This window comes from Scyliorhinus canicula, chromosome 17 (genome assembly GCF_902713615.1).
Source record: "Scyliorhinus canicula chromosome 17, sScyCan1.1, whole genome shotgun sequence".
Taxonomy (NCBI): domain Eukaryota; kingdom Metazoa; phylum Chordata; class Chondrichthyes; order Carcharhiniformes; family Scyliorhinidae; genus Scyliorhinus; species Scyliorhinus canicula.
Window position 1 is genome coordinate 103,314,278 of NC_052162.1, and position 16,437 is coordinate 103,330,714.

The 16,437-nt window shown below is 48.2% G+C and overlaps 1 protein-coding gene across 2 annotated transcripts in view; it reads right to left on the reverse strand.

Annotated features, from left to right (window-relative positions):
• Positions 1–1,641: 1,641 nt before the first annotated feature.
• LOC119951431 (gastrula zinc finger protein XlCGF7.1-like) overlaps positions 1,642–16,437 on the reverse strand; it is a 36,507-nt gene continuing 21,711 nt past the window's right edge. Inside the window, exons 2-3 of one of the 2 annotated variants that reach the window (XM_038774610.1) lie at positions 4,628–4,844; positions 1,642–2,842 (exon numbers count right to left, since the gene is read on the reverse strand). In XM_038774610.1, the coding sequence (XP_038630538.1) occupies positions 1,771–2,733 (963 nt within the window). In that variant the 5' untranslated portion in view covers positions 2,734–2,842; positions 4,628–4,844 and the 3' untranslated portion in view covers positions 1,642–1,770. The remainder of the gene's footprint in view (positions 2,843–4,627; positions 4,845–16,437) is intronic. The other variant, XM_038774612.1, reaches the window with a different exon arrangement.

Here is a 16,437-nt window from a genome sequence, read left to right on the forward strand (position 1 = left end):
GATGTTGCCTGGTATGGAGGGTGCTAGCTATGAAGAAAGGTTGAGTAGATTAGGATTGTTTTCATTGGAAAGACGGAGGTTGAGGGGGGACCTGATTGAGGTCTACAAAATTATGAGAGGTATGGACAGGGTGGATAGCAACAAGCTTTTTCCAAGAGTGGGGGTGTCAGTTACAAGGGGTCACGATTTCAAGGTGAGAGGGGGTAAGTTTAAGGGAGATGTGCGTGGAAAGTTTTTTTATGCAGAGGGTGGTGGGTGCCTGGAACGCTTTACCAGCGGAGGTGGTAGAGGCGGGCACGATTGCATCATTTAAGAGGCAACTAGACAGGTATATGAACGTGCGGGAACAGAGGGAAGTAGACCTTGGAAAATAGGAGACAGGTTTAGATAAAGGATCTGGATTGGCGCAGGCAGGGGGGGCCGAAGGGCATGTTCCTGTGCTGTAATTTTCTTTGTTCTTTGTTCTAGAACTGAACCATGTTCATTCTGACAGCTAGGGTTTCTTTCTACTGATGTTAATAATCCCTGTAACTGTGCTGGAGTTTAATATCTTGATGTCTGTTCAACAAATCAGCTTTGTTTCACACACAGTCTGTTGAGTCCTTGATTTCTCCAGGGAATGTATTGTTATTTCAAACACAAAATGCTGGAAATAATAATGCAGACTTTTCCAAGTGCCAATTGATGCCCTGGATTAATGGTTTCAACCCTTCCTCACCACTGAAGTTAATCTGAAGGTCCTGTAGTTGGTCTGTTTTTGAACAGAGGGGGTAACATTTACCATCTGTCAGTCCTTTGGAACCACAGGAGTATTGGAAAGTTTTGGCCAGAGTCTCCACCAGTTCCAAGGATGGTGTGTCTCCCAGTGCAGCAGTCCCTCAATGTCAGACTGGAGTGTTAGCTTAGATAATGTGCTCAGGTTGATTAATATTTCCTGTCGTTATTGATTGGATCATTAGCAAACAATGGATTCTGATGACGTCATCCAGTCCCATGTAATGATGTCATGAAGACTATCAAACCACAGCAGAGCCTTAATGGTGAAAACAGTTTTGTTTGAGATCAAGATCAAGGCAAGTCCATTACTGGCATATTAGCAAATTAAATTAACGGGAAAGAAATTGAGACAGCACATGAACATCAAAAATAGTGTTACACTTTATGAAGATGATCATTATCTACAGTATCTGCTCAGTCTGGTGCAATACATATCCTAGGATATTGGAGCAGCAATTAAAAAGTTTGGGGAATATTGTATACGGCATAAACCTTATATTCTTTCCGCATGTAACCTGTTTTAGAATTCTCTTATCAACCAGACCATCAATGTGAGGGGACTTAACAACCGTGAACAATATCAGTGAACTTGGGGACATTGGGTGATCTGCAGGTTCTTAGAAATAGGGTATGATATGACGGGAGATGGGAGAGAACCAGGAGGGGCTCAGCCAGTTAGAGGCAGATTGTCTTGGTTGTCTCGTGGGAGCGTAGCAGCAGAGGCAGCTGATCAGATTGTCTCAATCTTACTGTCAAAGAAGCTCCCAAGAGCTGCTCACACTTGTGAGGATGAAGGAGATGGGAGACGGAGAGCCCTTGAGAAGGAATTAACTTGTGTTTGATATATTAAAAAAAGACCGACACTATTAAACACAAAGCTGATTTATTTTAATTTAATTTAATCTAGAATATTAACACCTATAACTGAGCTGCAGTTATTCACATCAGAGACAGATCCCATGAACCTTATCCAGTCTTGGATGCAAAGGTCAATCACTGTCGCTCCTCATGAACTTTCTGGTGTCTCAGCAGGTTGGAAGACTGAATGAATCTCTTCCCACATTTGGAGCAGATGAATGGCCTCTCCCCAGTGTGGACTCGCTGGTGTTTCAGCAGGTTGTAAGACTGAGTGAATCGCTTTCCACAATCAGAGCAGATGAATGGTCTCTCCCCAGTGTGAGTGCGCTGATGTGTAATTAGGTTAGGTAATCGCTTAAACCCAGCTCCACAGTGAGAGCACATGAATGGTCTTTCATCACTGTGAACCCTTTGATGTGATATCACGTCCTGGGAGCTTTTATAGCACTTCCCGCAGTCTGGGCATGGAAAAGGTCTCTCGTCAGTGTGAACTTGCTGATGAGTCAGTAGATGTGATGAATCAGTAAATCCCTTCCCACACTCAGAGCAGATGAATGGCCTCTCCCCGGTGTGAACTCGTTGGTGTGTTTGCAGATTGGATGACTGACTGAATCCCTTCCCACACTCGGAGCAGGTAAACGGCTTCTCCCCAGTATGAATTCGTTGGTGTACAGTGAGATGTGATGATCGTCTGAAGCCACTCCCACATTGAGAGCAGCAGAATGGTCTTTCACCACTGTGAACACGTTGATGGGACATCAGTTCCCAGGAACTTTTATAGCAATTCCCACAATCTGGGCATTTAAAAGGTCTCTCCCCAGTATGAACCCGCTGGTGTCTCTGCAAATACGATAAACAAGTGAATCCCGTCCCACACTCGGAGCAAGTGAACGGTCTGTCCGCAGTGTGACTGCGCTGATATCTTTCCAACTCAGACTGGGATCTGAATTTTTTTTCACTGTCCCCACATTTGCATAGTTTCTCTCCATTGTGACTGCATTCACATTGTGACAGGCCAGATGACTGACTGAAGCCTCGTTCACACACAGAATACGTGCACGGATTCGCCACACTGTAAACAGTGCTTTTTCCTTCCATGTTCGAAATCCAATGATATTCAGGTTAGGATAAATTGGGCGACTCGGTCAGATCCTGATGTGATGTTTCGTTTCAGTTTCCTGACTGCAAATTCTCCCCTTCTAAAACCCTGTGAAATTGATTTAAAACAGAAAAAAAGGAGTGAGAGAGAATCCATAAAAATACAAAGGCAGATTGTGAAATTGAGCTGAATTTCATAGAATTTACAGTGCAGAAGGAGGCCATTCGGCCCATCGAGTCTGCACCAGCTCTTGGAAAGAGCACCCTACCCAAGGTCAACACCTCCACCCTATCCCCATAACCCAGTAACCCCACCCAACACTAAGGGGCAATTTTGGACACTAAGGGCAATTTATCATGTCCAATCCACCTGACCTGCACATCTTTGGATTGTGGGAGGAAACCGGAGAACCCGGAGGAAACCCACGCACACATGGGGAGGATGTGCAGACAGTGACCCAAGCCGGAATCAAACCTGGGACCCTGGAGCTGTGAAGCCATTGTGCTATCCACAATGCTACCGTGCTGCCATGCTACCGTGTGTCAATTTTGGGGCCGGCACGAGAGAAAAGCTGCTTGACTGTCCTAAAATCCAACCTGGATCACTCATATCCTTCGAGGAAGGGAACCTGCCCTCGGTCTGAAACTACACTAGATGAGTAGTGCAGTTTGTGACTATGTCCACAAATTTCAAAATTGTACTTGAGCATCAAGGTCCAAATCTTTTATATACATTAGGAAGAGCTGCAGTCCTATCAGTTGCTCTTAGAAACTCCACTATAAACCTTCAACCAGCCCAAAAAACATAATTAAACCACTACTCTCTGTTTCCTGTCAACCAGTCAATTTAAAATTCATGTGCCTAGTGTCTCCTTTATTCCATGAGCTGTCAATTTCATCACAGGTCTGTTGCACAGAACCTGATCCAATGCTATTTAGTAGTCCATATACATCGCATTAAAAGCCTCTCCAACATTAAGCAAGTTAGTTAAAAATGATTTTCCCTTAACTAACCTGTACTGGCTAACCTCAATTGAAACACACTTGCTCAAATTACTGTTTATGTGTTCCAAAATTATCATTTCTGGAAGCTTCTCCAACACCGAGGTTAAATTGGCTGTCCTGCAGTTCCTGAATTGATCTTTATTCCCCTTTTTGAACAAAGATGCAATATTTAGCAATTCTCCAGTCCTATGTTACCACCCATAAGTCAAAGGGAGATTGGAAAATGATGACCAGTTTCCATTCTGTATTCCCTTGGTATCCTTGGATCCATCTTATCCAGTCCTGGTGCCTTCAAAACTTTCTCGGACAGCCTATCCTTATCAACTTTAAATCCCCGAAGTGTCTGAATTATCTTCTTATCTTTCCCCATGACCTGCACAGCAACATCTTCCATAGAAGACATGTAAATTATTCCTTTAATTCTTTACCCACGCCCCCTACTTCCACACTTAATCACCTTTTCCACTGATAATCCTCTTTTTACCACCTGATTAGTATTTACAAGATCATACCAGACATTTTGATCTCCTTCTATGTTGGCTGCTCTTTGCTCATACTTTCTTCCCTTCCTTCCTTTTTGAAAATTCCCCTCTGAATGGTCTATATTCTGTCTGATTCTCATTTGTATTACCCACCTGACATTGTAATACGTATATTTTTCCTTCTTCATATTAAGCAAGGAAGCTCTGGAATTATTTCCCTGTCTTTTCCTCTTTGTAAGAATATCTACTGTATCTGAACATTTTTTCTTTAAACAAATTCCATTTTTCAGTAACAGTTCCTACTCCCAACCTTTGGTTACAATTTAAACGGGTCAGGTTTATTCTTAACCTGCAATTAATGTTTCGTACTCATATCTGAAATTTCCCAGACAGAACAAACTGTTTACCTTCCATATTCAGAGGCAGATAACAGTCAGATCCTGATGAATTGCGTGGCTCTGTCTGGTTTTGACGTGATGTTTGATTTGAGTTTCCTGTCTGTAAATCTTCCCCTTTCTGCAACAATACAAAGTCCAACACTGCCAGTCTAAGAGAGGAATTGAGATGTGCCAAACATTTCTTTTGGTTTGAATTTTCTGTGTGTAAACCCTCCTCTTCTAACCTCTGTAAAAGGAGTTTCCAAAATCCATGAGTGTCAATCAGGATAGAAATTCACAACATTCTCTCCCCCTGCGACCTGAAGCAGGATGACTGCAGGTTGGCGACCGTTAACCCGGGGCCTCCAATTCAGGCAGCTGCCGCCGCAACCCCGTTTGTTGCGAACGCGGCACCAATCGGTTCTTGTTCGGGTTTTGAGTCCTCCACTGGGTGTTTAGAAAGCCCCCCTGCCATTCCCCCGCCCCGATTACCCTCTGACAATCGGCCGTTTAATTCGGGTTTTGGAGCCAAAGTGCGCCCCATTCTGCAGCTGCGGCACTGACATTGCGCATGCGTTAATTGGAGCAGGGAGTGCGCTTGCTCCATTTCAGAATCCAGCACTGCACCTGCGCAAGAGGCTCCTGCTGTGAGGATAGGACACATTCTGATTGGCTGCGAATGCTGCCTGGGACATCCACCATTGAAAGATGATGTTGAATAAAAAATTATGATTTGTGATTCAATTACCATCAGAGTCACAGGACCAAGATATAAAATGATAAAAAGTGGGATGGTACACTGGCACAGTGGTTAGTACTGCTGCTTCACAGTGCCAGGGACGTGGATTCAATTCTGGCCTTGAGTCACTGTGTGGAGTTTGTACATTCTCCCTTTGTGTGTGTGAATTTCCTCCGGATGCTGCAGAAGGTGGATTAGTCATGATTAAAAACTACACAATACTCCACAATACCGATTAGTGTCGAGGGATATGCACGTTAGGTTACAGGGATAGGGGTGAGCGGATAAGGGGCGGTTCAGACTCGATGGGCCGAATGACCTCCTTCTGCACTGTAGGGGTTCCTTGACTATGATTCTCAATAACTATAACAGAAGTCAAAGAGCGCAGACGCCATTGTTCTTTCCTCAAACTCCTACAGTTAAATATGGTGGAGCGAATACAGTTTTTCCCTCCAAGGGTATGTTTAAACTATATCTTGACCCGAAGAATGCAGTGGTTAGAGATTAAATCTTTTGAACTTTTAAAACTGAAGAGTTAACAGCTGGGGAGTCTGAATAAATCACTTTTCACAGGTGAATGTGCTCTCTCTGGTGTGACTGGGGCTGGTTTAGCACAGTGGGCTAAACATAGAACGTACAGTGCAGAAGGAGGCCATTCAGCCCATCAAGTCTGCACCGACCCACTTAATAACCCCTCCTAATCTTTTTGGACACTAGGGGCAATTTAGCATGGCCAATCCACCTAACCGGCACGTCTTTGGACTGTGGGAGGAAACCTGAGCACCCGGAGGAAACCCACGCGGACATGGGGAGAACATGCAGACTCCGCACAAACAGTGACCCAGCAGGGAATCGAACCTGGGACCCGGGCGCTGTGAAGCCACAATGCAAACCACCATGCTACCGTGCTTCCCTAAACAGCTGGCTTGTAATGCAGAACAATGCCATCAGCGCGGGTTCAATTCCCATACTGGCCTCCCCGAACAGGCGCCGGAATGTGGCGACTTGGGGCTTTTCACAATAACTTCATTGAAGCCGACTTGTGACAATAAGCGATTATTATTATTACTTATGTTGTGTGAGTAAAAGGGAATACTGAGTGAATTCCTTTCCACTTTCACCTGGTGAACATTCTTTTAATGGTGGAACTTTATCCCGGGATTTCGAGCTCAGAAGAGGATCTCAAGCCTTCTCGTGATGGCTTCCACATTCACAACACAATATAAGCAAATTACTGCAGATCTTGGTCATCTGAAATAAGAAAGGAAAGTACTGCAAATGTCTGGAATAACATTAGATGTCTTGCAGTTGGATAGAGCCTTTACAAGAGCACACCTGGAGCATTGTGTACAGTTTTGGTCTCCTTCTGTAAGGAGGAGACGTGGCTAATACTTAACATGGAGTGAGTGCATTGGAGTTTCCCTAATTCCTTAGATAGAGGTATTGTCTCAGCAGAGATTGAGAAGACTGGGTTTGTATTTCCTAGGGTTTCGAAGAATGAGCGGTGATCTAGTTGAAACTTACAATCAACTTACAAAGCTCTAACAGGATATGACAGGATGGACGTTGGTAAGATGTTTCCCTTGGCTGGTGAGTCTAAAACAGGATGTATTATCTCAGAATTAGATACAGGCATAAATTGAGACTGAGATGAGGTCGGATATCTTCACTCAGAGATTGTGAATCTTTGGAATTTTGTACCCCAGAGGGCTGCAGAAGTTCAATCATTGAGCATGTTCAAGATAGAGATGAATAGATGTCTGATAACCAAAGACAGCAAGGAACATGGACATGGAACAGAACAGTGACATTGAGGTAAATGATGAGCCATGATCTAATCAAATCGATTTCTCACTATCTGCTCTATCAAAACTCCCATTCCCACTGTCCCCACCCCCATAGTACTGACCAGATCCATAAAATCTGCTTTTAACCTTCTGTGGTGAATGTATAATATAAATTCACACTGTGTATCACTGTGTCCCACAGGGGGAGATGAGGAGCATGTACAGGGCTCCACCCTTGGCTCCGCTCATGGCTCCTCCCACAACCGGAAGTATAAAGTGCTGCGGTCTTGCGAGCCTGCCTTCAGTTCATCTAGTCGCAGGCAGGCTCAGTTGTAAGTCGATTAAAGCCACAGTTTACGTCTACTCGTGTCCTTGAGTGAATTGACGGTCGCATCAATTTAATCGACTTTAAAAAAAAAACTACCATGGAATCAGCCCTCAAACCTGATCGACTGGAACTCGATCCACAGGCCGCAGCAGCGAAGGAAATATTTCTGCATTGGCTTCGGTGCTTCAAGGCCTACCTGGCTGCGTCGACTACCTCCGCTGTTACTGAAGAACAGAAACTCAGTCTCCTACACGCACGGGTGAGCCATCGCATTTCAACTCAACTTGATAGTACCGACTCGTATACTGAGGCCCTCGCGATACTCGACCGCCTGTACGGCGGCCCGTAAATGAAGTTTACGCGCGGCATATCTTTACTACCCGCCGCCAGTGCCCTGCAGAGTCGCTAGAAGACTACCTGCACGACCTAAAAGCTCTAGCACGGAAATATAACTTCCAGGCTGTGACAGCTTCCCAGCACATGGAACTCGCTGTCCGAGATGTGTATGTTGCAGGGGTCCGGTCCAATTACGTGCGCCAGCATCTCCTCGAAAAAGGGGCCCAGAACCTGGAGGACACAGTAACGCTAGTCGCTTTTCAAAGTTTAAACTCGTTCCCAGCCAACCACGCGACCCCATCGTGGACCCCCGACCAGAGACTACCCCAGGCCTGTGCCGTTCGGCCACCCGCCCACCACGGAGCGCCATCGTGCAACTTTTGCGGCCAGCCCCAACACACACGGCAGGACTGCCCGGTCCGCAACGCGACCTGCAGTAGCTGCGGACGGAAAGGACACTTTGCAAAGGTATGCCTGGCTAAAACCAAATCCTCAAACTCGAACGTTATCCGGAACAATCGCCCCTCCAACTCACAGGCCCGCAGACCCCGCAATGTGGCAGTGTGTCTGCCGCCTCCGCACGACATGTGAGACTCATGGGGGCCGCCACCTTGGCAATCCTCCTCCACGCTGCCAGTCATGTGCGATTCATGGGGGACGCCATCTTGGGCGCCATCTTCCTCGCCGCCCGCCACGTGCGATCAACGGAGGCGGCCGTCTTGGACGCCATCTTCCTCGCCGCCCGCCACGTGCGATCAATGGGGGCCGCCATCTTGGCCATCACCCGATATGCCACTCGACGACTACGACCTCCGCGGACAGTCATCACGGGGCCGCTCCAGCACCGCTAACCAAGCCACCGACTACCCACAACTCAATGCAGTCACTTTGGACCAGACGCGGCCAAAGCACCTCAGAAGCTCCATGATGTCCGTTCAAGTCAATGGATACAAGACACCATGCCTCTTCGACTCCAGGACCACCGAGAGCTTCATTCATCCAGACCTGGTAAGACGCTGTTCATTCCCGATATTTCCAGCACGGCAAACTATCTCCCTCGCCTCGGGGTCGCACTCGGTCCAGATACAAGGGCGCACGGTTGCGACACTAACGATACAGGGCGCCAACTACTCCAACTTCCAATTGTATGTCCTCCCAGACCTCTGCGCCCCTCTCCTACTCAGACTCGATTTTCAATGTAACCTCAGGAGCCTAACACTCAGCTTCGGCGGACCCCTGCCCCCTCTCACTATATGCAGTTTAGCAACTCTAAAAATCGACCACCCTCCACTCTTCACTAACCTCACCGCTAACTGCAAACCCGTGGCCACTCGCAGCAGGAGGTATAGCCTGCAGGATAGGGTATTTATTAGAGCCGAAGTCCAGCCGTTCTTACGTGAGGGAGTCATAGAGGCCAGTAATAGCCCCTGGAGAGCTCAGGTGGTGGTCGTCAAGATGGGGGAAAGTTCCGGATAGTGGTTGATTACAGCCAGACCATTAACCGGTTCACGCACCTCGATGCGTACCCCCTCAACCAGATTGCAGACATGGTCAATCAGATCGCCCAGTACTGCATCTTCTCCACGGTGGATCTGAAGTCTTCATACCACCAGCTCCCAATCCGCCCGGAGGACCGCCACTACACGGCGTTTGAGGCAGACGGCCGCCTCTTCCATTTCCTCTGGGTCCCCTTTGGTGTCACGAATGGGGTCTCGGTGTTCCAACGAGCAATGGACCGAATGGTGGACCAGTACGAGCTGCAGGCCACATTTCCGTACTTGGACAACGACACCATCTGCGGCCACGACCAGCAGGACCATGATGCCAACCTCCACCGATTTCTCCAAACCGCCCAAAAACTCAACCTCACATACAATAAGGAGAAATGCGTTTTCCGCACAACCAGACTAGCCAACCTCGGCTACATCGTGGAAAACGGGGTCCTAGGGCCTGACCCTGACCGTATACGCCCCCTCTTACAACTCTCTCTTGCTCACTGTTCCAGGGCCCTCAAGAGGTGCCTTGGATTTTTCTCCTACTTGCAGCTGGAGCTTGTTAATTAGTTAATTGCATTAGGCCAGTTTTTAGAAGCTAGAGTCACAGTATAAATAGGGGCTAGATACAGTGCAGACTTTGTTTGCACTGAGTGCTGAGCTTGTGGCATTTGAGTGCTACAGTGAGAGTTTGGTGACTGAGGGAGTATAAGGGTTATTTAAAGTCTAGTATTTCTTTTATTTAGTTAATTAACTTAAAAGTTGCTGTTTGGTCTATAAGAAGGTGAATTTTGAATCAGCTTTAAACAAGGTTCTACTTGGACTTACTTGCAGCTGGAGCTTGTTAATTAGTTAATTGCATTAGGCCAGTTTTTAGAAGCTAGAGTCACAGTATAAATAGGGGCTAGATACAGTGCAGACTTTGTTTGCACTGAGTGCTGAGCTTGTGGCATTTGAGTGCTACAGTGAGAGTTTGGTGACTGAGGGAGTGCTGAGCTTGTGGCATTTGAGTGCTACAGTGAGAGTTTGGTGACTGAGGGAGTGCTGAGCTTGTGGCATTTGAGTACTACAGTGAGAGTTTGGTGTCTGAGGGAGTTAGGTGAGGAGGGAGTAAGGTGCTCCTTACATTTCATTTCCTATATTTATCAAAGAGCGTGAAGGGAACCAGGAGTTTAGAGTACAGCTGACTGGGAGCAGAGTCGGAGGGCGGAGGTCCAGTTGGTCCACAGGGCAGCTAATTCTGTAAAGTAAGAGGGGATGGAGGCTAGGGCAGTTGCATGCTCCTCCTGTAGGATGTGGGTGGTGAGGGATACCACTGGTGTCCCCGCTGACTATACCTGCGGGAAGTGCACCCAACTCCAGCTCCTCAGAGACCGTGTTAAGGTACTGGAGCTGGAGCTGGATGAACTTCGGATCATCCGGGAGGCAGAGGGGGTCATAGAGAAGAGTTACAGGGAGGTAGCCACACCAAAGGTACTGGACAAGAGTAGCTGGGTTACAGTCAGGGGAAAGAAAACTAACAGGCAGACAGTGCAGGGATCCCTCGTGGCCATTCCCCTTCAAAACAAGTATACCGTTTTGGATGCTGTTGGGGGGATGACCTACCGGGGGAAGGCCCCAGCGGCCAGGTCTCTGGCACTGAATCTGGCTCTGGGGCTCAGAAGGGAAGGGGGGAGCATAGAAAAGCAATAGTAATAGGAGATTCAATGGTTAGGGGAATAGATAGGAGATTCTGTGGTCGCGAGCGAGACTCCCGAAAGGTATGTTGCCTCCCGGGTGCCAGGGCCAGGGATGTCTCTGATCGTGTCTTCAGGATCCTGAAGGGGGAGGGTGAGCAGCCAGAAGTCGTGGTGCACATTGGTACCAACGATGTAGGTAGGAAAAAGGGTGTGGAGGTAATAAACAAGTTTAGGGAGTTAGGCTGGAAGTTAAGGGCCAGGACAGACAGAGTTGTCATCTCTGGTTTGTTGCCGGTGCCACGTGATAGCGAGGCTAGGAATAGGGAGAGAGTGCAGTTGAACACGTGGCTGCAGGAATGGTGTAGGAGGGAGGGCTTCAGGTATTTGGATAATTGGAGCGCATTCTGGGGAAGGTGGGACCTGTACAAGCAGGACGGGTTGCATCTGAACCAGAGGGGCACCAATATCCTGGGGGGGAGGTTTTCTAGTACTCTTCGGGAGGGTTTAACCTAATTTGGCAGGGGAATGGGAACCGGATCTGTAGTCCAGCAACTAAGGTAGACGATAGTCAGGACGCCAAAGCACGTAGTGATGCAGTGGGGAAGGTAACAATAACAAAGGAGAGTACTTGCAGGCAAGGAGATGGGTTGAAGTGTGTATACTTTAATGCAAGAAGCATCAGGAATAAGGTGGGTGAACTTAATGCATGGATCGGTACTTGGGACTACGATGTGGTGGCCATCACGGAAACTTGGATAGAAGAGGGGCAGAAATGGTTGTTGGAGGTCCCTGGTTATAGATGTTTCAACAAGATTAGGGAGGATGGTAAAAGAGGTGGGGGGGTGGCATTGTTAATTAGAGATAGTATAACAGCTGCAGAAAGGCAGTTCGAGGGGGATCTGCCTACTGAGGTAATATGGGTTGAAGTTAGAAATAGGAAAGGAGCAGTCACCTTGTTGGGAGTGTTCTATAGGCCCCCCAATAGCAGCAGAGATGTGGAGGAACAGATTGGGAAACAGATTCTGGAAAGGTGCAGAAGTCACAGGGTAGTAGTCATGGGCGACTTCAACTTCCCAAACATTGAGTGGAAACTCTTTAGATCAAATAGTTTGGATGGGGTAGTGTTTGTGCAGTGTGTCCAGGAAGCTTTTCTAACACAGTATGTAGATTGTCCGACCAGAGGGGAGGCCATATTGGATTTAGTACTTGGTAATGAACCAGGGCAGGTGATAGATTTGTTAGTGGGGGAGCATTTTGGAGGTAGTGACCACAATTCTGTGACTTTCACTTTAGTAATGGAGAGGGATAGGTGCGAGCAACAGGGCAAGGTTTATAATTGGGGGAAGGGTAAATACAATGCTGTCAGACAAGAATTGAAGTGCAGAAGTTGGGAACATAGGCTGTCAGGGAAGGACACAAGTGAAATGTGGAACTTGTTCAAGGATCAGGTACTGCGTGTCTTTGATATGTATGTCCCTGTCAGGCAGGGAAGAGATGGTCGAGTGAGGGAACCATGGTTGACAAGAGAGGTTGAATGTCTTGTTAAGAGGAAGAAGGAGACTTATGTAAGGCTGAAGAAACAAGGTTCAGACAGGGCGCTGGAGGGATACAAGATAGCCAGGAGGGAACTGAAGAAAGGGATTAGGAGAGCTAAGAGAGGGCATGAAAAATCTTTGGCGGGTAGGATCAAGGAAAACCCCAAGGCCTTTTACACATACGTGAGAAATATGAGAATGACTAGAGTGAGAGTAGGTCCGATTAAGGACAGTAGCGGGAGATTGTGTATTGAGTCTGAAGAGATAGGAGAGGTCTTGAACAAGTATTTTTCTTCAGTATTTACAAATGAGAGGGGCCATATTGTTGGAGAGGACAGCGTGAAGCAGACTTGATAAGCTTGAGGAGATACTTGTCAGGAAGGAAGATGTGTTGCGCGTTTTGAAAAACTTGAGGATAGACAAGTCCCCCGGGCCTGACGGGATATATCCAAGGATTCTATGGGAAGCAAGAAATGAAATTGCAGAGCCGTTGGCAATGATCTTTTCGTCCTCGCTGTCAACAGGGGTGGTACCAGAGGATTGGAGAGTGGCGAATGTCGTGCCCCTGTTCAAAAAAGGGAATAGGGATAACCCTGGGAATTACAGGCCAGTTAGTCTTACTTCGGTGGTAGGCAAAGTAATGGAAAGGGTACTGAGGGATAGGATTTCTGAGCATCTGGAAAGGCATTGCTTGATTAGGGATAGTCAGCACGGATTTGTGAGGGGTAGGTCTTGCCTTACAAGTCTTATTGAATTCTTTGAGGAGGTGACCAAGCATGTGGATGAAGGTAAAGCAGTGGATGTAGTGTACATGGATTTTAGTAAGGCATTTGATAAGGTTCCCCATGGTAGGCTTATGCAGAAAGTAAGGAGGCATGGGATAGTGGGAAATTTGGCCAGTTGGATAACAAACTGGCTAACCGATAGAAGACAGAGAGTTGTGGTGGATGGCAAATATTCAGCCTGGAGCCCAGTTATCAGTGGCGTACCGCAGGGATCAGTTCTGGGTCCTCTGCTGTTTGTGATTTTCATTAACGACTTGGATGAGGGAGTTGAAGGGTGGGTCAGTAAATTTGCAGATGATACGAAGATTGGTGGAGTTGTGGATAGTGAGGAGGGCTGTTGTCGGCTTCAAAGAGACATAGATAGAATGCAGAGCTGGGCTGAGAAGTGGCAGATGGAGTTTAACCCTGACAAGTGTGAGGTTGTCCATTTTGGAAGGACAAATCTGAATGCGGAATACAGGGTTAATGGTAGGGTTCTTGGCAATGTGGAGGAGCAGAGAGATCTTGGGGTCTATGTTCATTGTTCTTTGAAAGTTGCCACTCAAGTGGATAGAGCTGTGAAGAAGGCCTATGGTGTGCTAGCGTTCATTAGCAGAGGGATTGAATTTAAGAGCCGTGAGGTGATGATGCAGCTGTACAAAACCTTGGTCAGGCCACATTTGGAATACTGTGTGCAGTTCTGGTCACCTCATTTTAGGAAGGATGTGGAAGCTTTGGAAAAGGTGCAGAGGAGATTTACCAGGATGTTGCCTGGAATGGAGAGTAGGTCATACGAGGAAAGATTGAGGGTGCTGGGCCTTTTCTCATTGGAACGGAGAAGGATGAGGGGCGACTTGATAGAGGTTTATAAGATGATCAGGGGAATAGATAGAGTAGATAGTCAGAGACTTTTTCCCCGGGTGGAACACACCATTACAAGGGGACATAAATTTAAGATAAATGGTGGAAGATATAGAGGGGATGTCAGAGGTAGGTTCTTTACCCAGAGAGTAGTGGGGGCATGGAATGCACTGCCTGTGGTAGTAGTTGAGTCGGAAAATTTATGGACCTTCAAACGGCTATTGGATAGGTACTTGGATTAGGGTAGACTAAGGGAGTGTAGGTTAACTTCTTAAGGGCAGCACGGTAGCATTGTGGATAGCACAATTGCTTCACAGCTCCAGGGTCCCAAGTTCGATTTCGACTTGGGTCACTGTCTGTGTGGAGTCTGCACATCCTCCCCGTGACTGCGTGGGTTTCCTCCGGGTACTCCGGTTTCCTCCCACAGTCCAAAGATGTGCAGGTTGGGTGGATTGGCCATGACAAATTGTCCAAAATTCTATGATTAACCTAGGACAAAAGTTCGGCGCAACATCGTGGGCCGAAGGGCCTGTTCTGTGCTGTATTTCTCTATCTATCTATCTATCTACACCCAGTGGGTCCCCCAATATGCGGACAAAGCCCGCCCACTATTTAAGACAACACTCTTTCCACTGTCAGCTGAGGCCCGCCAGGCCTTCAACTGCATTAAGGAGGACATCGCCAAAGCCGCCATGCGGGCGGTGGATGAATCTCCTTTCAAGTGGAGAGCGACGCCTCAGAGGTCGCTCTCGCTGCCACTCTGAACCAGGCAGGTAGGCCAGTAGCTTTCTTCTCCCGAACCCTCTCCGCTTCGGAACTACGACACTCCTCAGACGAAAAAGAAGCTCAAGCCATTGTGGAAGCCGTACTGCACTGGAGGCACTACCTCGCTGGTAGGAGGTTTACCCTCATCACCGACCAGAGATCGGTTGCCTTCATATTCGACAACTCGCAACGGGGCAAAATTAAAAACGACAAAATCTTGAGGTGGGGGATCGAACTCTCCACCTATAATTATGATATTGTATACCGTCCGGGGAAGCTCAACGAGCCCCCAGATGCACATGCGCCAGCGCGCAAGACGACAGATTACAGGCTATCCACAATGACCTCTGCCACCCGGGGGTCACCCGGCATGCCCACTACATCAAGGCCCGCAATCTGCCCTTCTCCACCGAGGAGGTTAAAGCTGTCACCAGGAATTGCCCGATCTGCGCGGAGTGTAAACCACACTTCCATAGACCAGAAAAGGCCCACCTGGTAAAGGCATCCCGGCCCTTTGAACGACTGAGTATTGATTTCAAAGGGCCCTTCCCTCAACCAACCGTAATGTGTACTTCCTTAACATCATAGATGAATTCTCTCGCTTCCCGTTTGCCATCCCGTGCCACGATATGACCTCCCATACAGTTATCAGAGCCCTGCACAGTGTCTTCACCCTGTTCGGTTTCCCTAACTATGTCCACAGCGATAGGGGTTCGTCCTTCATGAGTGACGAGCTGCGTCAGTACCTGCTCGACAAGGGCATCGCCTCGAGCAGGACTACCAGCTATAACCCCAGGGGGAACGGGCAGGTGGAGAGGCAGAACGCAACGGTCTGGAAGACCGTCCTACTGACCCTACGGTCCAAGAATCTCCCGACCTCCCACTGGCAGGAGGTCCTCCCTGACGCGCTCCATGCAATTAGGTCCCTCCTGTGTACGGCCACTAATCAGACTCCTCACGAGCGATTGTTAGTTTTCCCTAGGGGCACTACCACGGCGGCCTCGCTTCCATCCTGGTTGAGGACACCGGGCCCTATCCTCCTCCGGAAGCACATCCGGACACATAAACAGACCCGCTGGTAGAGAGGGTCCTACAACTACATTCAAACCCCCACTACGCATCTATCGAGTACCCCAATGGCCGGCAGGACGTTTCCCTCCTGGCGCCTGCAGGATCTACCACCACCACTACCACCGAGGTACCCCTCATATCACACCCCACCCGACCCCCCACGCCCTGCGCCCCCGTGCCTACAGGTTTCCTGCGCCGCCTTTCACCCGTCACACCGGACAGGAACGAAGCTCGGAACGAACCACCCCTGGAGTCCACCCTCAGATTCACACCGGATATCAGCACACAGCCATCCGAAGCGGCTGCAACTCCGGTGCTCCGCCGGTCCCAGCGAACGCTTCGAGCACCGGACCGACTCAACTTATAGACCCGTTCACCCGGGTGAATGTATAATATAAATTCACACTGTGTCCCTGTGGGCTCCATCTGTGAGCCATTGCACGGTTCTGCCCACAGGGGGTGATGAGGAGCATGTACAGGGC